The following is a 27,186-nucleotide window of genomic DNA, read 5'->3' on the forward strand; positions in this document are numbered from 1 at the left end:
TGGCCTGGCTCACCTGCTGGAAGAGATTTGGCTGGGTTCTGTTGGGGGTGATTGTTAGGACGTTGTATTTTGTTGTCATTATTCCAAATACCTGTCTTGGAGGGAAACTTGCCCTTCTGAGAACTGTGACTTTACCAGGAGCCCTATCTTGGAATAAGAGTGACGCCTCTGGACCACGTTTCTCACTAGTACTTTGCTTGACTGGAGGAAGTGGGTGACTTGTGGCTGCTTCGGTGACCCATTGTAGACGTCTCGTTACCCTTCTTCTCTCCGCTTCAAGGAATCATGGCGGCGGGGGTGGCAGCGTGGCTGCCTTTTGCAAGAGCAGCGGCCATCGGGTGGATGCCTGTGGCCTCGGGGCCTATGCCGGCTCCCCCAAGGCAGGAGAGGAAAAGGACCCAAGATGCTCTCATTGTGCTGAATGTGAGTGGCACCCGCTTCCAGACGTGGCAGGACACCCTGGAACGTTACCCAGACACTCTACTGGGCAGTTCTGAGAGGGACTTTTTCTACCACCCAGAAACTCAGCAGTATTTCTTTGACCGTGACCCAGACATCTTCCGCCACATCCTGAATTTCTACCGCACTGGGAAGCTGCACTATCCTCGCCACGAGTGCATCTCTGCTTACGATGAAGAACTGGCCTTCTTTGGCCTTATCCCGGAAATCATCGGTGACTGCTGTTATGAGGAGTACAAGGATCGCAGGCGAGAGAACGCCGAGCGCCTGCAGGACGACGCGGATACCGACACTGCTGGAGAGAGCACCTTGCCCACCATGACTGCAAGGCAGAGGGTCTGGAGGGCCTTCGAGAACCCCCACACCAGCACGATGGCCCTGGTGTTCTACTATGTCACAGGGTTTTTCATTGCCGTCTCTGTCATCGCGAATGTGGTGGAAACAGTGCCGTGCGGATCAAGCCCAGGTCACATTAAAGAACTGCCCTGTGGAGAGCGGTATGCGGTGGCCTTCTTCTGCTTGGACACGGCCTGCGTCATGATCTTCACAGTTGAGTATTTGCTTCGCCTGGCTGCAGCGCCTAGTCGTTACCGTTTTGTGCGTAGTGTCATGAGTATCATCGACGTGGTGGCCATCCTGCCTTATTACATTGGGCTGGTGATGACAGACAATGAGGACGTCAGCGGAGCCTTTGTCACACTCCGAGTCTTCCGGGTCTTCAGGATCTTTAAGTTTTCCCGCCACTCTCAAGGCCTGCGCATCCTGGGGTACACACTGAAGAGTTGTGCCTCAGAATTGGGCTTCTTGCTTTTCTCGCTCACCATGGCTATCATCATCTTCGCTACAGTTATGTTCTACGCAGAGAAGGGGTCCTCGGCTAGCAAGTTCACCAGCATCCCTGCAGCCTTCTGGTATACCATCGTCACCATGACAACACTAGGGTAGGTGCCATAATGGGAAATGGGATGGAGGCTGGGTATGGGTGAGGCGATTGTGGACCCATTAAGGTTACATGATAACTCCGGGGAAATCATTTGTTTTCTTTCCTGAGTTTAGGAAAGCATTATCTAAATGGTTTGGCAAAACTCTTTTGATCTGTGAAATGGGTATAATACACACGTTGAAGTATTAAGGCATTGCTGGCAAATGTTGATGATTGATGCCTGAAAGTGATAAAGATACAAAGAAATTTTAGAATTCCTGAATAAATGAAAGTAGTAGCAATATTTATATTAATACACAAAAATATTATGACAATGAAAAACAAAATCTATGCCCTAATAAAGACACAAATATATACAATGTATATTGAAATGTCTAGAAAGTGGTTCAATGCATTTAAATGAAAAGTTTCCAGGTATACTTGAACTATTATTTTCATATGAATAGATACTTATGGTGTACATTTTTCCTCTAAGAACCATAATTCTTATTTTACATCATAATACATAGATTGTAGATGTAATTATCAAAGTATTTTATAATATATATGCACCTATTCATATGTATGCACTTTAATTATGGTTGATAGGTTATTCAGTGTTTTAGAATATCAGAGCTGAAACTGATCAACTCTACAATATGCAGTGGAATTAAATTTGTAACATATTTCAAACTCTAGGTTCATAGTTTCAAAAAAAGAAGCAAAAGACTGTCATCCACACATTTTTTTTTAGAATCTACAGATCCCATCAGGCAATGGGCCCACACCCATTAAATACACATAGAAGATAGAGCAGTATCTGGTAAGATTGATGGTCACCAAGGCTGGCTGTATTATAAAATTTGGGGTCCTAATTTCCTTTTAGAATTTTTTTGTGCGTTCTTTTTTGGGGGTATAATGAAGTTCTGCAACCAAAGGGACAAATTTCTAAATTCATGCTGTTGTTTTTAATAGACTTTTAGGGCTAGAATTGAGTTTTTTTAGGTAGTAGAGAAAAGGAAAGGAGGCAAATGATTAATAATGTTAAACTGCCGAAAAGTAGCAGCATTTTACATATTAGAGAATCTAATAAAATAAAATGGTTAGATCCTTTTACTTTTATGAGTTCTTAGGTAAGCTGGAGAGTGATGTGAGTGCCTTTTCTTCAGCTTTATGCTACTATTCTTGCATGGGTAATCAGTTCAGTGAGGATTTGGTAATGGCTATAAGAAAAAAGTTATTCCCAAGGCTACTCTTTAAGCTTTGTGTTTCTGGATAATTTAATTGGCTTCTTTAAATGACATTGTGGTTAAAGTCAACTTAATTTTATTAGACATATTGTGTTGTACAGAATTTCTCATGTCATATGGCCAACTAATGGAATATTTTATATATGAAGAATTTTAGGCTAGGTTAAACAAGAAATTGTGGTAAAGAAAAATACAATGATTTATGATTTTTATTTAGTCTCATATTTTTTGAAGACCTACTGGTACATTTAAAAAAATGAATAGTGAAAATCCATGTTCTACTTCTTATATTTCCTTTTTATCTTGTTTGCAAATTTGTGACAGTTTATAAGGATAAGGATGATGCAGAATGCCTTCGCAGTGTAGGTGCTTATTCTTTATCAGAGAGGTTTGTTTTTGTTGTCTTGTCATTTTGTAGCAGGAGATCCTTATTAAAGACAAATGGGTAGTGCAAATCACCATCATGACGTCAAATTAGAAGTACACCTGAATAAAAAAGATTCTGTTTTAATAGGAAGGGAGAACTATTAAAATGAAATACACTTTAAAAATTTGGTACATATGGCTGTGTTTCTTGAGGTATCAGTGAATCATTTTAATGCTATATAGTGTCTATATGATTGAATATAGGTATAAAAAGAATGTTGATGAGAATTCTGATTTCATGTAGCTAATAGTTCTATACTAGACTTGAGAAGTTAGCATTATTTTAAAACTTGTTTCTGGAAATGATTTTCCAATTTTTATTTTATTTTGAATCTTATTTTTGTTTCAAGGAAAAAATGAGGCAACATTAAACATTAGTGATAATTTTTTTATTATGTAAATAAAATACTTAAAAGCACCCATTTTTGAAAATATTTAAGAAATTGAATTATAATGCCTGAGTAAAATCTATGCAGTGGATTTAGTTCACATGTTTCATAGGTAAGTAAGTGGATTAGAAGCATTGAATACACACACTTTCTCAGAACTTGGAAGCTAAGTGGAAGTTACTTTAAAGACTTAGCTTCACTGAAGTTGAACATTTTAATTTTCAGGAAATTAAGCTAATTAATGATCCTGATGGAATAGAGCAGTCATACTTTTAAGATGTGGAAATGTCAATGTAATCAAAATGAGAACATATATGGACACTTGACAAATCATATGCTTTATAGTATAACAGAATTTCATAGAAAAATGTCTTTAATTTCTCAGCAAAATATATTATGTATTGTACCCTGAAGAAATAGATTCTTATAAGCCCTGCCTTTTTGGTGCCATCTTTGTGACTCAGAGTTATTTAATAATACAAAATATTCAATAAAAGCCATTGCCTAACTTTATTGTTTAGGCTGTAGTTCTACACTTAGAGGATGAAGTGTAAGGTGCAAACTTTCTGGGAAATAATAGTTGAAGCCAATATCCAACTATGTCTGAATGATTATCAGGAGTTATCTGAGCTCTTTTTATGTGGCTATTAATTTTAACGGAGCTAAATGTTCTTCAATTAGTGATAATAGAAGTGAAAATGTGATTGTAAACAGTGGTTATTGAAAGTTCCAGCTCATATGAACATTATCTACATGAGAATAAATAACCAAGAGCTTTGTCATTCAGGACTGGCAGAATCATTTGCAGCTTCTAGACTATTTTAGACAATATTCAGTTGGATTTATGATCTAAACAACTGAGTGTGTCTATCTTAGAACCAAGGTGTATTTGTATCACCATTTTATTTGCTCCTTGAAATATCAAATATATCAGTAGACTATAATTTGACTATGCTTACTGTATAAGTCATTACTTAATCTATCAGAAAAATGAACGCTTTAAAAATAGTTTTCAGGCTACTTAATTTCCTACTAAAGTAGGAAACATAGAAAGAACAGTTTAAAAAAATGAAAAAATAATGTCAGAATTTTTTTTAAGTGTTTAGATTGAGTAATCATGTAGCTCTGTTCCTCCATTTCATCCCTTCTTTCTGAGCACATTTCATAGGTCCCTGAATCACCCTTTTATCCACCCGGCTCCCCTTTCCATAATGTAAACTCTAGTTACTGCCATTAACTGCCTTAGTAGAAAAAGAACCTGGAACTCCTCTTTTGTCCTAAAGTCCTTTGGAAAATAACATCAAGTTGTTATTTTTCATTTAGATTGTAGTACTCAAATCTTGCTAAACTTAGGAAATTTCCAAGTGTTCACCAATAATCAAAAACTATTTTGTAAAAATATACTAAACAGTGTCAACCTTCAGTTTACTATTGCACCTCATACACATGATCTGGAAATTAGAAGTGGTACCAGGTGGCACATTAAATAATTGAAGGGTTATTATTATTAAGTAATATAAATATTTGCATTCTTGGTCTTATTACCCATTTAGACAATTTCTTTAAAAGAAGGGATCATATTACTCATAATATAAAACTTAAGAATTTCAGAAGTGTTATTTTTGTGGTCCATATCACTTTAATTTTAAAACAAAATTGTTTTCATCAAAGTTTTCAATATGGGAAAGTTGCTATATGGCATTTCTGTAAAGTTTATGTTTAGAGAGAAATTTTATTAATGATATAAATTATATTCTGATTTCAGAACAAATTTGGGAAAGTAAAAATTTAATTTATATTATATATTTATCTAAAACAAATACGGTGGCGTTACATCTTTGCTGCCAGAAAACTTAGCGTAATTGCCATATTTCAATTTTTGTGTGTTTGGTGAATTACTATTTTAAGGAACAACAAAAAAGCAGAAAAGTTTTCACTGAAATTTTCATAGCAATGTATCAGGGAAATTCCTTTTTTAGAATGGCATACTTTGAAATAATTTATCATATGTGTATATATGATCATATGTATGATATACGATAATATTATGTTATAATTATATATTACTAAAGAGAAGGATAAACTTTTAAATACTATTCTCCTGATACCTGTCAGTATTCTTATTATATATCTTTGGGTAATGTTGGGAGTATATCTTGCAGAATCATTTATGTAGAGACTTAAAGTTTACCCAGCTGTTACTGGAATGGGTGAAATTATCTTCCCTTGTGCCAACATCTATACATAAATATTGCTAGTGCATTAATATAAAACTCTATAAAAGGTAGGAAGTACCAAAATTTATCTTTCTGGTGAAGAGCCATAGTATGAGTAACATCTATTTTTATTTTGACATACTATGACATATTTGTGTAAAGTTCTTTATAGAAAATGTTAGTTGATGGAAGTTGAAAATGAACTTTTAAAGAAATGTAGAGAAATGTGGTATGTATTCCTCTTTTAGCATTACAAGTAACCAAATCTTGTGTGTCTTAATTTTGTTTTAGCCATCAGTTGAATTAGAGACAATATTTGATGTGGAATTTAAAAATATGTATGTTAATCCAGACTGTAGTACTTTAGCATTTACTTGGTTGCCAGACAGAGGTATTTCAGAAAAGGGTTAATATGTGTTGTTTCAACATAGTACCCTAGAGAAAATGCTATTTTTAAATTTTCAGTGGGTCTGTTGTGCTATTCTTTTTTATTTTTAATTTTCCTTTAGACTACTGATAAACTGTCTTATTTTTATATTTACATCATTTACTTCTGAACATTCCTCTCAATTATACTCATCTTTGAAAATGAGTCACTAAAGTCCAAATTTCTTATTACCTGATTTCTACATTCCTAGTGGAAGAAAAGTGACCCATCATTTATTTAAAATTCATAATTTTGTACATTTAAGAATTGTGTGGCTTGTCCATAGTTACATAGTTGGATAGCAGCAATATTTTTTGAAATTTCACTTTTATACTCATTTTCTTCTGAAGACCCTAAAACATTATCTAGAAATATGTTATAATAATTATCGGGACTGCTGCTGATTATACAGGGATAAGAGAAGGAATACATTTGCTATTTATTCTATTAATGTAGTGCATTTCTCTCTTAGTTCTATTGATGTGACTCATTCCACATTCCTCAATATCACTGCTGGCTCTGCATTTATTCAAACAGCACTGGGGTTTATCATGATGGTGCCCATCTGATATAATACAACCTTGTATTCTCATCCAGTGAACTTTCAGGCCGTTTGGCGGCAAACTACTCAATGGTGAATCTTTTACCTGGCCTGATGGAAAAGAATTCAGTTATTTTGCCCTAATTTCCTAAAAGGGTTGGCCTATGAGTCATTAAAAATGTGCAATTTAACTTCTCTTTCATTGAAAGAACACAAATGGTGAAATAAACATTCACTGAAAAGGAAGTATATTTTTTCCTTTAAAGCTGTGATAATGAATTCATTCCCTTTCCTCCCTTCTACTCTCCATATGTCTTATGTTGTTTTCTAAGCAGGGATACACACACACATGTATGAATGTATGTATGTATTTATGTATGTATGTACGTATAAGCATTACTCTCCCACTAGCTTCTGCAGCTAGGTTTGATGATGTGGGATAGCGTCTGATATTAAAAAAAAAAAAACCCAGGGCGAAACACCATTTTTGTGCATATTTGCACTGCTCTTTGAATGTTTTGCCCTTTAGTTTTCTCCTTTGAGAGGCAGCCTTTACATTGACCTTCTCCATGAAGGCTTTTCAGCCCCCTAAGCAAGCCTACGTCATCTATAGTTGGAATTGTGCTTGATATTAGTAAGTGCCATTTTTATATATAATTTATGTTTTTACCTCTTGACTTTCTAACTAAATTGAAAGGCTTTTGAGGTTTGAGTGTATACCTTCTGGGGAGTTATTACCTAGTTCGGTGCTCAAATGTAGGAAAATATCTATGTTAATGTGTTGCTGATCATGGTGTGAGATGGCACTTGTACACCATGGAGAGCTCCTTAGCCATGGAGCTGTGCCATCTCAACATTAGCAATAATCTGCTACTCTTAAGCCAAATTATTTTTCTTTGTTCAATGTTAAAAGCATTTACATTTGTTATTTGAACATTTTGTCCTCTCATCTACTAAATCTACCCTTTTAATTTTTCTCTTTTTGACTGGAAGGGCTGTGAGACCTCAACTTTTTCATCCATAACTAACTACTCTGCAAAGGCTAGAATTAATGGCTGCCAATTGCCATTTTCTTGAGCAGTTTGATTTCTGGTGAAGTCCAGGTAAATTGCAGATGCCTTTGGGAAGCATATGGAGATGTTTCATGATATAAGTGAATCAACATAGAAATATACTACCTTCCCTTGAAAGCCCAGTTCCTTATGTAAATACGAGTAGCTTAAAAAGCCCATGGGTCAACAGATACTTTGATGATGCTTCATCACTAGAAAGGTGTTCTCTCTTACCAGTAACACAAGTGGGAACTCTTGTTTTTCATCCAGGTTTTCTCATTTATGTATAAAATAGAATTGTTTAAAATAGGGAAATATTGTCTGTAAATGACATAGGAGATAGATGCAATTTCTGTCAGGAAAAGCTCAATGTAATCACCATCAGGAAGAAGTTAACTGTCTAAGAAATTAAAAGGCAGATTACAAAATGTAAAGATAAATGTAGGTATATATTCTAGCATAACGCAATCCACTTTGCCTTGGGAATTTTGACAAGTCTATTATGTAATGATCTAAATCATTAAAAGTGTGGGGGGAGTAGGGAATGAGTTACTAGAGGTTAATAATGAGAAAAAATAACATTGAAAGAGTAGGATGACAGTTGAGATAATGTCAAATAGAATGGGAAGATTTTGTTCTAAAAGTAAAAGGTCTTGTCTTTTTTCGCTTTTATGTGGACCTAATTCTTCCATCTTCTTCATTTTCTTCACTTTTAACAATATCAGTAATAGTGCTCTTGGAAACCCAAAATAATACCGGTAACATACACTCTCAGGGAATCAAACTGTGGCTCACAGAGTTCAATTCAACGTAGTAGATCTTTGTTGATCACTTGCTACCTGTCATTGACCACAGCAGTAACCAAAAGGTCAACTTTCTCACCTTAAGAACTATTTAAAACTAAAATAGTGGAAGAGTCAGAAATAAAAACGTAAATATATGATATAATGCCACATAGAGATGAGTGCTATGAACAAAATACATCTGGGTAACAAGCCTGCTATTTTGCATAGGGGACAAACAAGGCTTTTCCAAGGGGTTGGCATTTAAGCCAATGGCTGATTGAAGTGATGAAATGACTTTCTGACTATCTGGATGAAGAGAATTAGAGGAAGAGAGAAAAGGAGTACAAAGACTTCAAGGTGGGATGAAGTTTCATCAATTCCATCTAATGTCCCTGTAATAGAAGCAAAGAGAGTAAGGGGCTTAGTAGCAAATGGAATCTGAAAAGTAGTTAGGACTAGACTATGTAGGATATGATAGACCATAGTAAAGACTTCTGATTTCATTTAAGATGAAAGGGAGCCATTAGAGAGTTGTGAGCATGGTAGGGATAGGGTATGATTTCTGTGTTAAAAGGAGCACATGCTCTAAAACATTTAAAACATTTTTAAATGGTCAAATTAAAATTATTTACCATGAATAAATTTTCATCCTTCATTAGTTTGTTATATTTACCTTAGCTTAAAATTTATATCCAATTATTCAGGAGATTATCTAAAAAATGAGTATTTTCTAATACATAAGTAAATTGTTACTAATAACACAAATAAAACTAGTTCAAATGAAAACTGAATTCCATATTTTAGCTGAAAAGACAAGGCTAGTGCTCAATGGATATGGAATTATTTGGGAACTGATACAGATAATTATTTCTTTTGAATACAGATTTGCATACTTAATAGTTGCCAATTCTAATATTAGTGTTCAACAATATTATACACATTTTGAATTCTAGTTAAAGGATTTTCATTCCTTTTTTGTCACTTTGCAGTAGGTACATATATATCTTTTCCAGGTGTTTTGTTAGTTATATAAGCCTGAAAGACAAAATGGCTTACATATCTTAAAATCTGTGAAGATTGCCATAGGATATGTATTTTTCAACACAAAGTAAATTGAGACCATGTTTATAGCAGATGTATGATGAAAACTTGCAGAAGCAATGCTTTGATAAGAATCACCATGCTGAAGAATAAACTATAACCATGAATGGATAATTGGAAATACATGGGTTTGGAGAAACAAAAATTGGATTAACATCATAAAAATGCAAAAAAGGGTATGCTTTCCAGATAAACAAATTGTGAAAATAGTTTTTGAATCTAGAGGAATTCAATGTGGCATCTCACTTTGGCATGCTGTTTCCATGAAGACATTTGCCCTCTAGATAACTCTGCATCTTACCCAGAAGTTCTTTCCAGAGGCCTATTTCCTGATAAGGAAGCAAGGATTCATGGGGACTAACACACACACACACACACACACACACACACACACACACACACACACGCACTCCAACCATTCGCTGGTTTCCTTTCGTCATGCTGTAGAAATTAAGGCTGTCTAACCCTATACCATCTTAGTGCACTTTGGAAAAATGAAATTCTTCTCCATATTGTTTTAGATAGCACATTCAAACTTATGAAAATATGTCTAGATTGTATCAAATGAGGTGTTTTTGTATTCTTCTTAAATTAGATCAACCTAATAATGCACATTAGACACAATATTGAATCAGAAAGGAATGTGCCCTATAGGCTCTTCCTAATGTTTGATTTTTTGCTTTGGTCTAGAAGTATTAGAGTCATGGAATTTTGACTTGCTAGGCTCATTAGAAATCATTTTGTAGAAACTTCTCAGTTTATACTTGAAGAAACTAAGGTAGAGTGTAGTCATGAAATTTATATAAAATTATAGGGTCTAGTTAGTGGAAGAATCTAAGCTAGATTTCTGGAAGATCATTTCAAGTCCAGTGTTCTTTACAGCACAATACATGGGAGGGTTCCCCCATTATATTTCTTTCTCTACTTTATGCCTATCTCCACCATTAAACAAAATATTAAAAACATAACAGAGCAGCATCACCAAGCAGTGTATGTGCAGGTCTAAAAGTTTCCCCGTGTTATAATTAAAACTCTGATGATGACTTTGTATTTTATTTGTAATATTTAATCTAATGAGAGACTGAACTAGTAACAAAGATAAACAAATTCATGTAATACATAACAGGAGATTAAGAATATTGTTCCACTGGTAATACTTCTACTGTGACCTTTTTGAGCTGAGAAATAAAGTGTAGCAGTTGTAACTTGCATTTTATTCAACTCATTGATTTGTCATTGGATTCCTTTTATTTTTTCAACCTGAAAATATTTGCTCTGGTAATAACACTGTATTTATATTTTCACAATGCAGAATATTTTATTGTCTTCAGTTATGTGTTTAAATTCAAGGCTGAACATATCATAGCCAATAATACAGAAAACATCAAACCTGAAAATATCTCACAAGACTAGTTTACTTATTCTTGTGAAATTAGGTATGAGAATTGATGTTGATAGTCAGTTGGTTTTCAGATACTTTATTGTACCTGAATATGCAATCAAGAAAGTATTAACAGTCTTTTTGTTCATATTGTCTATTTTGTTAGAACATTACTATAGTTAGAAAAAAATGCACTAATTTCAAAACATCTCATAGACATTCACAAGAGGATACATCACTGTGAAATAGGACATAAGAATAGATGTCAAAAAGAAATTACTTCCATTTCAGTAAATTCTTAATTACAGAAATTCAAATGAATATTTTTCCAATCTTTTATAGATTGCCTTGCATTTTTTTAATGTTTACAATAAAGGGCAGTTGTTTTGAAAAACATAATTAACTTAGAAGTATACATGTTGATCTGTTGTCTGCTATTACTTTTTTAATATAGAATTTCTGCTTTTGCATTTAAAATTGTATTAATTTGATGCAAAATCTCAGAAGATAACACAATAAATATCCTATTACAAAGAGAAAGAATGTAGTTTAGAAAATGGCTCTCAACTCTTCTTTATGGAAATAGGACACTTTATTCACTTTATTCAGGGTTGGCATGGTCCTAGAGTAGTCATAAGTAAAGTGCCTATCAATTTAGCAAAGAACTTTATTATTTTTATGGAAAGAGTCCAAATACATTCATAGTTATCTAAATGAAAGGTAAGATTTTTTTATTTTAAAAAAACTAAAGGGAGGATTTCTTTTTCAGTCAAGTAGCAAATGTTGGCAATATATTCTGAAATACACTATATTAAGCAAAAACTATGAATAAATTAAGAAATCACTTTATAGACCACTCACATTCCTTTTACTTCTGTTTCCTTTATTATTTTCCACACTATTTAATTCACAATTTTTGGATCTGTACATATTGTTTTAATATTACTAAAATATGTGTGAATGTGTAATGTGTACTAAAATATGCATTTTGGGAAGCACACACATATACACCAATACAAAAATGTACAGATGTGTAAATAAATATTATATACGGATGCATATGTTGATATATAGCTATATGCCCAATCTTATTTTGCTGGGAAGACATAACCTATTGATGATAATATTTTTAAGAAGATTTGGGGTTGTGGGAGATAGGAAAAGCCATTTTAAATTTCACTTTGCAAAAGAGCATTACAAATAGGTGCTATATGAGGGATTGCTATTATATTGTTATTACTATTGACTATATAACAGTATTAAATATAGTACATATTTGCCTTGCATTAGAGTAAGTCTCTAGTGTATCACATCAGTAGACAATTAAGCAGGAAATAATTACTGAAGAGTTGTTGATTGATGACACACCATAAATCAAAAGGAATTTCCTATTTAGAAATTGGAATTTTGAGTCACCATACAAAACATATTTTTAGGTTAGACATCCAACATTTAGTGATTTTGGGTTACCAAATTATAAAAATCTTATGACTCTAACAGACTTGTTTTGAAATTATATACTTAGTCATTCCTTCGTTACTTTTTTACTCTGTGCATTTTCAAGGAGGAGTTGCAACAGTCTATTGTCAAATAAACAGAAATGATTAGGCAAGCATCAAGTATTAAAGGTGACAGAAAATGATGGAGAATAAAAATTATGTTGAATAAAACATTGCTGAGCATAAAATCAGCTTTGAAATTCCTGGCGGACAAAGAAAAGCAGGAAGTATAGTATTACATGTTTCATAGGTATTTAAGAAAACAAAGTATCTTATTTCATGAAGAGTTTTTTAGAGAATATTATCTAATAGAAATTTGGGGCAAAATCAGTACAAGCAGGTTATTTAACAACATAATGAAGTGTGTCTGCACCAGTAGTTTCACAAAATATTTAGAAATATTTATAAAGCAAAGTGAGAATATTGTATACACATAAAGGTGTTTTCATAAGAAATATACATAATTATCAAAATACATAACTCCCAGATGATTGTGAGATTCATATATAGAGTTTAGTAAATCTAGAGTGATGTGTCTTAATATAGACTGAGGATCACCAGGATTAGGATTACCTGGAATACTTATTAAAAATGAATATTCTGGGAGTTCACCTAAAGCAATTTAAATAGTCTTTGGAGGTAGGAACCATGATATCAGCATTTTCAATTCTCACATCAAATATAAGAACCACTGAAGAATGCCCTCTCAGCCTATTTCTATCATTATCATCCTATTTTGACTTGAGCTGGAAGTTTGAGTGGCAGTTAAAGCAAACCATTTAAGGCTGGATGTGATGGCTCACACCTAGAATCCCAGCACTTTAAGAGGTGGGTGAATCACTTGAGATCAGGAGTTCAAGACCAGCCTGGCCAGCATAGTGAAATACTGTCTCTATTAAAAATACACAAGCATGGTGGAGTGCACCTGTAATCCCAGATACTTGGGAGGCTGAAGTAGGAGAATCACTTGAACCTGGGAGGCAGAGGTTACAGTGAGCCGAGATTGCACCCCACACTCCAAACTGGGTGACAGAGTGAAACTATGTCCCAACAACAACAAAACATTTAAAACTATGATCTAGTAGCTAAAGTGCTTGTTTTCAATTTTATTTATTAGATATTATAGATAGAAAATCAGAAGTCTTGAATACAGGTAAAAAATCAATGCTTTATTGCAAAAGCCGTATCTTATCATGGCTAAGGTATAAGATTTCAGAGATAACAATCATTAGTCAGTGTTTAGGAGACCAACTGGACTAAAGAAAATACAGTTGCTTCCTTTTGGGAATTTAGGATTGTGAGCTTTTAAAGTTACTGATTTTCTAACATTGTCAAGGATAGGTAGACTGAGCTTTCTTTAGTGGAGGCAGAAGATAATGGACCAATTGGTCGAATAAAAGTAAAGAAAATGGACTTAGATAAAAGCCTCTGAACAAAGGAGGAGCTTACGAAAAAGAAGATGGCACAAAGTATGAAGACACTCTAAATCTTATGAAACTAGAATATTCTTTGGGTATGTTTTTTCTCCTTTTACTCTTTCTTTCTTTTATATAAACAGAAGTTGATTTGAAAGGATTTACTTTCCAAAGAAGATAATTTTTAATCACATGTAAGGGCTTTCAAATGTGCAGGACCTAAAGATAGAAAACAAATTACTGGTGGATTCTTAGATTATAATTGAGCATAAGGGAAGTTTTATGTAAAAATCCACTGAATGGCTGATTTGATGTTGAGATGTTTAATTGGCTTTTCATGGATGTTAGCTTGTCCAAAATGATCTCATGTTCTTTCTTGATAGACATATGAAATATACAATAATCTTTTTCTCATGAGGTCCAGGTGTAATGAGAACTGTCTTACAAAAGGCTGATTGAAGATTAATATGGCCAGAAATTGAAATTCATTTCCTGTATTGGAGGATGCTGTCTAATTAGTTGTGGTTACAGGATTTTTGAACATTAGGTTTGGTAAAAAGATGAAACCTATAGTCAAAAGTTATGATCATAGAAGTCTGGTTAAATATAACTTCATGCAAACCCAAATGTTACTTAGTTAAAATCAGGAGGCCTGATGTAACAGTTTTGAAATCTTGGTTTGAAATGAGGTTAGTTAGATGATGCAGGTTTATCCCAAGTCAGATAAATAGAGAAGAGTCTTATAACCCACTTGTAAGGCCTCTCTTCCTTAACAAAGTATATATGGTGGGAGAGAGGAAGGCAGAGGTGGGAGGGCAGACACACACACACACACACACACACACACACACACACACACACACACAGAGAGAGAGAGAGAGAGAGAGAGAGAGAGAGACTAGGAGAAAGAAAAGTAAAGAGAAAGAAAGTGGGGGGGGGGGTAAGGAGATGATTTGATTCTTACAATGGGACAAAGAATAGAGTATACACATATTGGGCCCCTATTCTGTAGCAGGCACCATACCTTGTATGTAAGCTGTGTTATGTTTTCATGCTGTCCGCTGACTGTCCCCCTTATTTGCCACATTTCAATTCTCATTGGCAAGAGAGCTAAATAAAAATAAGCTAAATATGCAATAAAATGGAAATATCATAAAATAAGGCCACTCCACTAAAAATTTGTTTAAGTTTAAACAGCCAGGGCTAACCAAAAAAATCAAGCAAACACTTTTAGTTAAAGTAAAAAGGAACCAAGAACAAACAACAATAGAACATGGCCTGAGAAGCAAGTCTGAATTTTGAAATATGAAGTATTTCTGGGAGGATAACAGGGAAAATAAAAGAAAAACCTATGTACTTAATCTCATGTCCCTTATCAGGTATCCTAGTAAGAGTTACCTTACACTTCTACCAAAGATTCGAGTCTTGAGACACAAAATAAACATGTCCTCCTACTGTCCTGCAGAAATGATCGGTGGGCTTGCCAAGAACAGCAGCTATTCTTTCCCTTCACCTTAGGCCAGACATAAACGTCAGCCAAGTACCACACACCATGCCTGGAAGCATCGACCTGCATTTTTAATTTGGGATATTAAAAACAAAATGGCTTCCAACTTTTCATCCAACATCTATTTTGATTGGATCTATGATTCTTGTTCACCTTTATTTTAGTTGGTTTAGAGGGAACTGTTTCACTGAAGCAATGCACATACAATTTAATTTTAATAAGTTGTTTCGAAGCTCACATTGTGTTTTTGCTTGTTTGTAGTATCCCTAGGCACCAAATAAGAAAATAAATAGTTCATAATTTTATAATGCTCTATCTGGGGCCTTGTTATGTTTTAAGCTGCCTCAATATGCGTGCTGACAAAGTTCTCTCTTCAAAGAACTTCACACTTTAGTTAAAATCTCCCCCACAGGTTTTTTAACAATGCCTAGAACATTGCTTTGCCGATCACAGATGCTGAATAAAGATTTTTTTTTATTTTTACTGTAGAGTTTAAAGGTCCATTCAATTTTAGAAATTTATATCACTCATAACCCTTTCTAGCCACTTCTTCAACCACATATCCTCTGACATACAACTACCTACGTACAGAAATAAAGTTTCCATAGAAGCAAAGTCCTCAGGTCAATATACATTAAAATAATTATACATGAAATAAACTTAGAATTTTGAGACCTTTTTGATATGCTGACTCATTCCTCTGCAAAACTCTCTTCCAAATACTTATTTATGCTCTTTCACCGTTGAAAGAAATCCGTTACATTTCTGTGCTATTTTTCTCATCTCTATGCTTTTGGCTCGTAGCTATACATATCTGTCCCAGACCATTCTTATGAATTTCAAACAAGAATTTCCAGCTTTATGTCATCAGGAAATATTATACCCTTGGCTTTTCTGGACAATCAGTGGAAACAATAGCCATATGGAGAATATTTCCAAATCTAATGGAAAATCATTAGACATAGAATATTGTCTAGCTGACATATTATTCAATATCCTGTACATTAAGAGGTACACATATATGGAAATATATATATGCTTTTTTTTCTTGTATGCCAACTTTATTAAAATTTGGATGCTTCCTGTTGTGGCTAATGAGAAGATTTCTCAGGCATATACAGGGTCACCAGTAATGGGTGCCATGACCAATTAGTGCTGTTATCCATAGGTTGGGGATAGAAGAAAATTTTCTTACCTGACATAAGCAAAATCTCAGTGGCAGAAAAATGAAGAGTGTATTCTGGGCACAGTAAGTAGATTTATTTGGCACTCATATATCTTTTGAATATTGACTGAACAAAAATCTGAAATCAGTTGTCACTTTTTGAATCTTAATAAATTCTGCTATGAATGGATTTGAAAGTAATCATTGTAGTACAAGTAATCCATTTATAAATTATATTTGCTCATGTATTTGTATTTTATCTATGTGATTTGCCCATCATAAGCGCTCAATAAATACTGGTGTAAATGAAATAAAAATGAAAAATTATCTTTCTGTATGCATAGAAATTTGATTCATTTATGAAGGTGGAAATGTAATTTTAGCAGGAAGATGGAACAGATTGCATTAGATGGTATTTGAACTTTATTTTATGGTCTTAACACTTGAGCCCCCCAAAAATCTGTGATATTTGACATGGCATTACTTTATGTCTGTAGTACTGTACTGTTTAACTATCTTTTGCCATCATTAAGATTATTATTTATTAATAATCTGAAAAATTGGTGTATATTAGGTGTTGAATAGAATTTAACAACTTGAACACAATTGTTTAGCAGAAACAAACGAATATGATGTCCAGAAACACAGAACAACAAATGCTCAGTCATATACAAAGCATAGCAGGTAAACACAGAATCCAGATTTCAGTCAACCCAGTGTGCTGTTTCTATGTGCTATAGAATATACATGACACTATGAAGAAAGATATAAGTATAAGGGATTAAGTTATGTGCAGATCTGGGATTTTGAACCAAAGACCTGTGACTTTAAATCCTGACTCTTCACATTGGCTGATTCTACAGAGCCTGGATGCAGTTAAAAAACGTGTTTATGTTTTTATGATAGAAAATTTGTGGGGTCCTGTTTAAGGCTCTGAAATGACCAATTGTTTTCTTGAGTTGAAAAGAATAAAAGTCAACCATCAATTTTTGTAGTCAAATTAGAGCTCATGGAACATAGAAATTGCAATGACGTTTGAACCTGATTTTCCTTCTGCCAGATCCTCCTTTCCTTCTTTTAAACCTGTCCTAGCAAATGTCCAGGATACATGTAAACTAAATTTTCAGCTGATTTCTATACCTGTTGTTTTTCTGTCTCTTATTTCTTTGCTAAAACATAATCAGTATTTTTGCCAGATAGTTTAAGATCCCCCATCGCTGTTGTAGTTTAAATAATGTGCAACACAAAATGATAAATAATGCAATATTACCGTTGATATTATATATTTTTTATAATGTAAATCTGTCATTTTGTAGATAATTATACTGAAATATAGTAAATGAATATTTAACCACTGTAAATGTTCTACTTGTATTTTGACACATTTCTCTGATAAGAAAGCAATGATTTAAATATTACTTTTTATTTTTTTAAGTGCCCATGCTGTCTTTGTCCTAATTGATATTAATTCATTTACAATATTATCCAAATACCTTTTGTTTTACCTTAGTGGCAAGTCATTATATTCTATCATATTTACCTAAATTTAGTGACATGTTTCACAGATATAGACTTGTAAGTGAGATTCTTCAAGTGGGTAGTTCTTTTTCTTCAGAGAATCACAGGATCTTGAAATTAAAATTTTCCTTAGAGAAAACTTTTCCCTGTTCAATCTTCTACCCATTTAAAGTTTCTCTTTATACTGTATTTTCTACATTTATATAGCCTTCTATGAACTTTTCAAAGATTCTGTGTAATTGGAATTTTAAGGCAACCCATTTCTTTGCAGCACAGCTCAAATTTTTATCAAGTTTTTAAAAATTGAGCCGAAGTGTACACCTTCTACATTACCCATTTATTCAAATTAGGTATTAAGAGGTTAAACTGAAATTGTTTTCATTTTCACATCCTTTCCAAGGTGATACTTGGAGAAAACTATTATGTTCCTCCTTAGGCTTTTTTTACTGGGGTTATCTTCCCTAAGTCATTCAAACTTTTGTTGTATAATGTGATTTCTTGACCTCCTGATTGCCTTAATTTCAAGTCCTCTGAAGCTGATCTGACTGGAAGAGAGTACATTGGAATCATGACCTACCATGACACCAACTCTGTATCTCTGAGTAGATTCTAAGTGCATTGACTTGTATGGGTCATGTGGTAAAATATCAGGTCTTTTACTTTTATTTGAAATGCTATAAAACCTTTCTGTTCTCTCCTTTCTTTATACTGTTGATTCATAGTTGAGAATAAACTCTAACATATTTTTAAGAAATTCTTGTAAATTTCATTCCGTGAACTAATAAAAATGTATTGTTTGTGTGCTACCTAGCTGCATAACTCAAATGTCTCCATTAGTCTGTTTAATTGGATTACAAAAATTAAACGGAATACACAATAGACAATATTCTTCTGGAAAAGCTATAAAGGAGACTCTTCATTAGTGGAAGTGTTTGTCCAGATCATTGTACCTGAAAGCATTTGCCCAGTGCAACCAGACATTTAAAACCCAGAAGGGAAGGAGAAGAGAAGGAAGACTCTATAACAAATTCTAATTGAATTGTTCTGGCACCCATGTACTGTTCTGGTTCTGCTTGACCAGAGGCTGAGGATAATTCAGCTTTCTGATGATTTTTCCCTTCACTTTCCAGGAGGCTCATTATTGATGAGCCTATTAGGACAACTGGGATGGACAGAGGAAAAGGGTCAGACACATATGGCTTTCCTGTTTCTTTTCGTTTGACCAGATTCATTTGAAAGGATGAAATGCAATCATCATTATTATCATCGTTATCACAGAAGCTCTCACTTAATGAGTAATTACCCTGAGTCTGCACCATACTCAGCTCTGCTTAACATATATTGCCTTTGATTATATGTTAATCTACAACATAAGTGTTACCTTTATTTTACAGTTAAAAAAATGTGACTCAGAAATGATTGATGTTAGTTCTGTCTCCCAAACATGTGCATTATCTGTAGAACCACATAGGGTCAGCAATTATTTATATTTGTCAAATAATTAGTAGTTGTAATGTCAACTGTGAGTCTAGATGTAGAAATGCTGTTTAAAAAAGCTTGGTTCAAAGTATGTTACAACCAGCAATGACAAAACTAAATTCTCTGCTCTTGAAGTATATTTAGACACCACCATAATATTCTACTCTTGCATTCGTTTGTGATTTGCAAAGTTTAATATTTCTAATTGAAGTCACTCAACATAAAAAGGCAATTCTCAATACAACCATTCTAAAATAATTTAGTGAAAAGGTGGGTAGATCATGGAGGCTTGTTTATTTCATCTTTGTACAGAAGGAAATAATCCTCTAAGGTGTTTTGGATGTTTGAAGTTATCTAAGCATCATTGAAATAATACATGACTGGTTAAAATATACATTCATTATAGCAGAAAGGACTGATTATGTTACTACTTTAGAAATTGAGTTTATATTGAATACAAACAGTTGTAGACTCTTATCTGGATTGCTTATTGGTCATGTCAGCAATAATGAATATATTTATCAAGTATGAAATTCATTTCAGCTTACCCTTGTTAAATGGATAAACACTATTTTTAACAACTGTAATCATTTTTCTCCTATAATTAATTGTATTTATTATATTATCTCTCATTTATAAAATCACTCGATCTGATTATTAGTGCCATATAATATAAAAAGTTATGATTATGAAATACATTTACATATTTATAAAGACATTTTTATCTAACTGAAAGTTTAGAGAGAACATACATATAGGTTCCACCAAGCACCTTAGAATGGTTTCAGAATTTACTGAACATTAATTAGGACTTGATTAAAAACCATTCCTATAATGAAAGAATTTTAAAAAATCATTAATGTGACATAGATTTGAAGAAACATATTCTTATTAGCCAAACACTTATTCATCTTATTGTATGTTTACCTTGTTTATGTTTCTTTCATCTATCTATATAAAGATATATACATACACACATATACATATATACACATCTATATACATACACACATATATACACATACATATGGGTGTATGCCAATAAAATATGTTTGCAATGTATCTTTAATTATCTTGTACTCTTGCCTATGTTAGAAACTCTTGAAGGTCAGGACGTGTATCTAACTTCATTTGTTCTGATACTCTGGGCATTGAATACATTCTTTTGCTGAGTTTTATGTTGGTTTTGATGAAAATACACAGTATTTTATTTATAAAGGGGAGTTATCTTGACTTGTAGATAATGATTTTCAATATGTAGCAGTAAGAATTCATATTGATGCCAGGGAAGCAAATTCAATAAAACACCAGTTTAGTTCGGCTTTGGCTGCAAGATTATTGTAATATTCTGTTTCAGTATTTATTAGAAAATATCAAGATCTCTTCTTTCATTTATTCAGCAAATATTTGAGTGCCTACACTGGGCCATGTGTTCTTTCTAAGTGTTAATGATACAAAGATTAATGAGGCATATTTTCTGCCCTGAAAAAATATGTCATAGAGTAGACACACACACACACACACACACACACACACACACACACACATTATACATTACAGTGTAAAGAGTAAGGTAATAAAACTTATGTCAGTAAATTATGGTGCTTGGGGAGGGACACCTAATCTCGTGAGGAGTTTCACAGAAGGCTTGCTAATGGTAGGTTCTGAATGAAGCATTTGAGGATGAATATGAGCTATCAAGAGGAATGGGAATAAAGAGTGGGAAGAATATTCCATATGGAGAGAATGGCAAATCAAAGGGATAAGGAGAATATTTTTAGCCATAATATACAAATACCTGTTATTATGTGTTAATTTACTAGTAATTCTACTAAGATTTTTACCTGGATCCTCTAATTTATGCCTTACAGAAACTTTATGAATTAAGTGAAATTTTTCTCACTATTTTGCAGATGAGATAATGCAAACTTGAGGTGCAAGTGTAGGGGAAGCTGAGAGTCAAATGCAGTCAGTCTGACCCCAGAATCCCTGCTGTTAAACACCCCTCTATCTACAGTCTTACCATCTTGGGTTGGGACATTCCAAAATTCAGAGTCACTATTAATTATTTCCCAAGGAAGAATTCACAAACAATTGGACTGGAGTCCCACAACAAAGGTTCATGGGAATATTTGAGGTGAACACTGAATACTCAAGTATAATCTACAAAAATTTGAACACTTTCTAATGTATAGTATTACATATTTAAATATGTTTTTCACACATTGAAAAATTTGGCCTATCTCTTTTTCCTGCTGGAAAACTTATATATAGTCATTCAGTCTCCTTTTGGCAGGGTCAGGATTTCAGTTATGTATGATATGTAAAAATTTTGAGTGTTGTATTTCGGGTTGACATTTCTTCCAACTTTGGAAAGCTATGTTTTACATATCATGCTTTTCCAACTGGAGTGTTTGAGGTTATACTTCTAATTGTGACTTTTGTCCTACAAAATTTCACAAAGTTTCTAAGTACTGGATCTCATTAAGTTTAATTCCTAGGACCATGGAGAGAGGAAATACCTATTTCAATTTAATCTCTCAAAAATGAATTTTCTATTTCAATTAATTCTCCTGAGAAAGACTTAGCTCTAATAATTAGTTTCACATTATATTACATTTTTATAAACCAGAATTCAATATGTGCCAATAGTATGATCATATGGGAATGGTAATTGTTTACTTAAGAAAGCCTTTTTAGTTCATAGTAAAATGGTCTAATAATGAATTCTTTATAGTCATTCTCGTTCTCTGAGTGGTACTCATTACAGCAATTGGGAAGATCACTTTAAATGCAGTACCGTATTACACATAGTTGCTAAGAGAAGCAGTTTTCCAATATTTAGAGAAATTAAGCGTCAAGCATTTGAAATAGTCATTGGATCTGTTGGCTAGGGTAGAATAAAACACAGCCAGACCTGTAATTAAGATATCAATTTAAAAATCAAAGAATAAACAATTAGAATGCCGAAAACACTATGCTTCTTATCCATTTAGCAATTATTTTCTAAGAATTTTTAAGCAATTTTTTTTAAGAATTGTAGCTTTGACATGAAAAGGAGGCATGATAACACAACTCTTTTTATTAGCTGAAAGCTTTAATTTGACATATTTTTATGATATTGCTTTAAATCTTTTTTTATTTTATTGTTTATTTGTATAATTTTATAGGTACAAGTGTGATGTTGTTACATGGATATATTGGGTAGCAATGAAATCTGGGCATTTATATGTATCCATTACCCACATCTTGTACATTGTATCTATTAAATAATTTGTTATCATTCACTTCTCCCCCAGCTCTTCCAAATGTCTATCCATCTGTCCAAATGTCTAGCCAATGAGATAGACATCTCTAATGTCTATCATGCCACTCTCTATGTCCACATGTACACATTACTTAGTTCCCACGTATAAGTGAGAACATTGGTATTTGACTTTCTGTGTCTGAGTTGTTTTGTTTAAAATAATGACCTCCACTTACATCTGTGTTGTTGCAGAAGACATCATTTCATTCTTTTTATGGCTGAATAGTATTTCATTGTGTACCTATACCACATTTTCTGTATGTGATCCATCGATGAACACTTAGGTTGATTTCATATCTTTGTTATGGTGAATAGTGCTACAGTTAACGCAATGCTACAGTTAACACAAGAGTGCAGATATCTTGTTGATACGATGACCTATTTTTCCCCTGAGCACATACCCAATAGTGGGATTGCTAGATGGAATGGCAGTTTTATTTTTAGATTATTTAAAAATAATTTCTCTGCATCATTATTATTTTTTAGAAACTTAAATTTTAAACATTTCTACTCATATAAACTTCTATTTAACTTCTGTTAAATGCACTTCTGTTCACAAATGACTATGATTTCTCATGAATTTTCAAGCCTCTTGTGCTCTAATTGAAATATTTTGAAGAACTTTTTTGGATTTTATGTTTGTTCTGTTGAGTAAAAGTCATCGTAAATAATATTAATTTTGCATTTTTAAATTAGTACTCTTTCAAACTGTGTTAATGCCTGAAAATTTAGTTTAGCACTGTCCAGTAGAACTTTCTGTGATGATGGAAATGGTCTACATTTGTTCAGTTCAGTACAGCAGCCACTAAACACATGTGGCTGTTCAGCATCTGGAATGTGGCTAGGGTGATTGAGGAATTGAATTTGTAATATTGTTTAATATTACTTATCTTAATTTAAATGGTTCTATGTGGCTAGTAGCTGCTATGTTGGATAGATCAACTCTTGTTACTACATCTTAACAGAGTGACTAATTAAGTTTTGTATTTCCAAAGATGCATAATTGAGATATTAACTTACACAGACATACACATCAAAAAAGAGTCTCTCTACACATGGGTATTACAGACTTCTCTAGGTGACATCCTCTCCCTCGCTAATTTTATGGTAAACAGTCACCAAAAGGGGAACTCATTTAGCTGGAACATCCCAGTCATGTTACTGTGTTATGATGGTATTGAAAACTATAGTAGATTTTCACATTGAGAAGAACCAGAAATGTGAAATATACCAGTCTAGTGACTAAAATTTTTGACCAACTGTACTTTTCAGTCCAGGTGTTTGGTGATTGATGTGTTCATGATTTTAAACTGAATATCAGCGTTATTTGGATGATGGATGATTGGAAGTGCTTCTTTGTGCAGCCATACATTTCTGGTGTTCCTGCTAATAATCTCTAAAAATAAGTGTTGAGAACCAGTCCCAAAAAGTTTTCTGTGATAAGAACATTGATTTAAACATTTATTTTAGTATCTTCTTAACTGAATTCAAAACAATATATGTTAGACCAAAGTAAGAAATGTTTCTGTCAAAGCCTAATCTTGGAAAAACTACATAGAGAATTAAAATCCATTTTTCTTCTGCTCATGCAAATTAGTAATACTTGAGCACTACTATTAGAAAGTGTAGCAAAGTCTTACGCTTTACCTGTTATTGCATTGGTTCTTGCTGAATCACAGGTGTAAGTAAAGAAATTGAGAATGGAGGCCTGGCGTGGTGGCTCACGCCTTTAATCCCAGAACTTTGGAAGGCCAAGGTGGGTGGATCACTTGAGGTCAGGAGTTCGAGACCAGCCTGGCCAACATGGGTGAAACCCCGTCTCTACTAAAAATACAAAAAATTAGCAGGGGGCAGTGGCAGACGCCTGTAATCTCAGCTACTCAAGAAACTGAGGCAGGAGAATCACTTGAACCTGGGGGGCAGAGGTGGCAGTGAGCTGAGATTGCGCCACAGCACTCCAGCCTGGGCAATAAGAGCAAAACTCTGTCTAAAAAAAAAATTGAGAATGGATTCACTGCTTAATAGTAAAGTATATCATTTAGTCTTGCTTGTTATTATTATTTTCTTACTAAGACTTTTTGCTGTCTGGTAAAAGAAATAAGTAGACACATGCCATTCACTAACATAAATAAATGAGTCATGATCAGTGAGTTAAGAGCTTAATAGGAAGTGAGACTTATTGTTACCAGATTTTCACCATTCTCTCTTTTGTGTGAGTGTGTGTGCGTGTGTGTGGTATGACTTGTGTGTGAAAGTTCTCCTGGATGTCTAAAGTTTTCACTACCTTGTTCTTTTAATAATAGTCACTCATTTCCAAGCATAACATCTATGTAGTTTAGAGTTAGGTTCAGCTATGAGTAATAGAAAACCTAAAACTAAAAATTATTTAAACAAGAGACATTTCTTTATTTCTCAAATAAAATTGATATTCTAGAGCTGCTTTGGTTATTTCTTCATCAGAGACAGAGGCTTCTTTCATCAAGTTCTCTACCAAATGAAACATATGATTTTCACCTTATGATCGAGGTGGCTAATTGAGCTCCACATATAATATCTGCATTCCACAGAGTAGAAAGAAGAAAAGAAAGGAAAAGAGGCAAAGTCCTATGATACTTGTCATTGAAGAGATTTCTTGGTAGTTTCCACATAAAATTATTTTTTTCCAAGCCTGAATATAGCCAGGCCTACTTGCAAGGTGGCTGATCCAGAGGTTTTTGACAGAAAATATGAAGTATTAAGTTCCCAATAGTAAGGTTTTCTTTGAAGAGTAATGTTGAAATAGAATGACTTTTCTGCCTTGTTGTAGAAATAGATGATTATTTTGGCATATATTATTACTATTTATAGTATATATAGCCAGAGCTCTGCCAGTAAACATGCAGAAATTTTTAAAGATATGCCCTAGGTTTTAGCAAAGTTAACTTTAAGGAAGAACCATTGCAAAAGAGGTTGGTGACATTGAGTGGGACAATGACACCGGGCTCTATAAAACACCTGGTAAGGGACACAATTTTTTTCAGAACAGTTTGAAAGAGATTCATTCCATTAGATTGACTTAATTTGGAATTGACCAATTCATGTTAGTGGGATATTATAATTTTATGCTTCCACTGTGTTGTGTCCAGAAAATGCAGGTGTTCAGGGGAAGTCAAAACCCTAGATGAACTCTTTGCAGCAAATACATGAAGGAACTAACTAGTATGTCCATAGGAATGGATTATACATTTATATTAATATCTTTAAGCCCTGGATTTGCATTCTGATTGCTGTCTTGGCAGAAAACCTTAGAAAATAAATAAAGAGCATTTGGATTCCTATTTTAAGAATACTGGTGTATGTTGTTTTCATTTCAAAATTATCTGAAGCATATTGTTTGTGTTTAAAATATATAGTGAACATGGATATTATTCAGAGGAAAAAACACTGAGTAGTGAACAGATCTAAGATTATATTCTTGATCAAGTTATTTTTATAGCGATTGATGCATTATAAAATATTCTCATTAATCTAACAAAATGTAAAGTAACTGTAATTAGAGTGAAAGTTTTTATGATCATCTAGACACTTAAAATCTCTTCTCTTCCATATTGTTCATCTTCACTAAGATTCTGATTTTTATAGGCCAATTTTGCCCTTAGACACACTAGGCACAGTGTCTGTGGCCCGTATTACTTTTAAAGGATTCATGGAAATAGTTTTCTTACATTTAAAACAAGAAGGAAAAACTGAACTTTTAGGTCAAGAAATTATTATTTAGTATTAATATGCTCATTTTTACACCAATACAGTTGTAAAGTATGATTTTTAATTGCTTAAGGGGGGAAGGGGCCCACAAAGGTAAAAGTCCTCAGGGCTTCAAAAGTTATAATGCAAAGTTGTAATACACACCTGGACAGCCAAATAAGAATCTGTAGCAATATCTCCATTTTTCATGGTGAATTATATACAACAATAAAACAATAACAAATAAATAATAACTAAAATGTCTATAATATTACCTATGGGCCAAATGTTGTTTTAAATGTTCTACAAAAATTATCTAATTCAATTTCTACAACAAGATTCTGAGGTAGGTAATATTATTATAGTTATCTTCATTTTACATAGTCTTTGCCACTCACTTCTAGGCAAGATCATGGGAAATCTGCTTAGCAGATATTAGCATCTGCTTTTGAGCAATAAACATACATATTCTGTAACCACTGGCATTTTCCCCTCAGTAAACAAATGAAGTAGAATTTGTCTTCAGGTAAATGTCGAATTTCTCCTGTCATATTTCTCAAAGTTACGTTTTTGATAAGTCACCATCTAAAATCTTTAACAGGTCTTAAAGGTTTGCAGGGTTTT

At 33.5% G+C, this 27,186-nt stretch overlaps 1 protein-coding gene across 1 annotated transcript in view; it reads left to right on the forward strand.

Moving 5' to 3' along the window:
• Positions 1 to 285: 285 nt before the first annotated feature.
• KCND2 (potassium voltage-gated channel subfamily D member 2) overlaps positions 286 to 27,186 on the forward strand; it is a 491,473-nt gene continuing 464,572 nt past the window's right edge. The window contains exon 1 of the mRNA XM_054495780.1: positions 286 to 1,400. Coding sequence (XP_054351755.1) covers positions 286 to 1,400 — 1,115 coding nt within the window. The remainder of the gene's footprint in view (positions 1,401 to 27,186) is intronic.

The sequence above is a fragment of the Pongo pygmaeus genome, chromosome 6, assembly GCF_028885625.2.
Source record: "Pongo pygmaeus isolate AG05252 chromosome 6, NHGRI_mPonPyg2-v2.0_pri, whole genome shotgun sequence".
In the NCBI taxonomy this organism is placed as follows: Eukaryota; Metazoa; Chordata; class Mammalia; order Primates; family Hominidae; genus Pongo; species Pongo pygmaeus.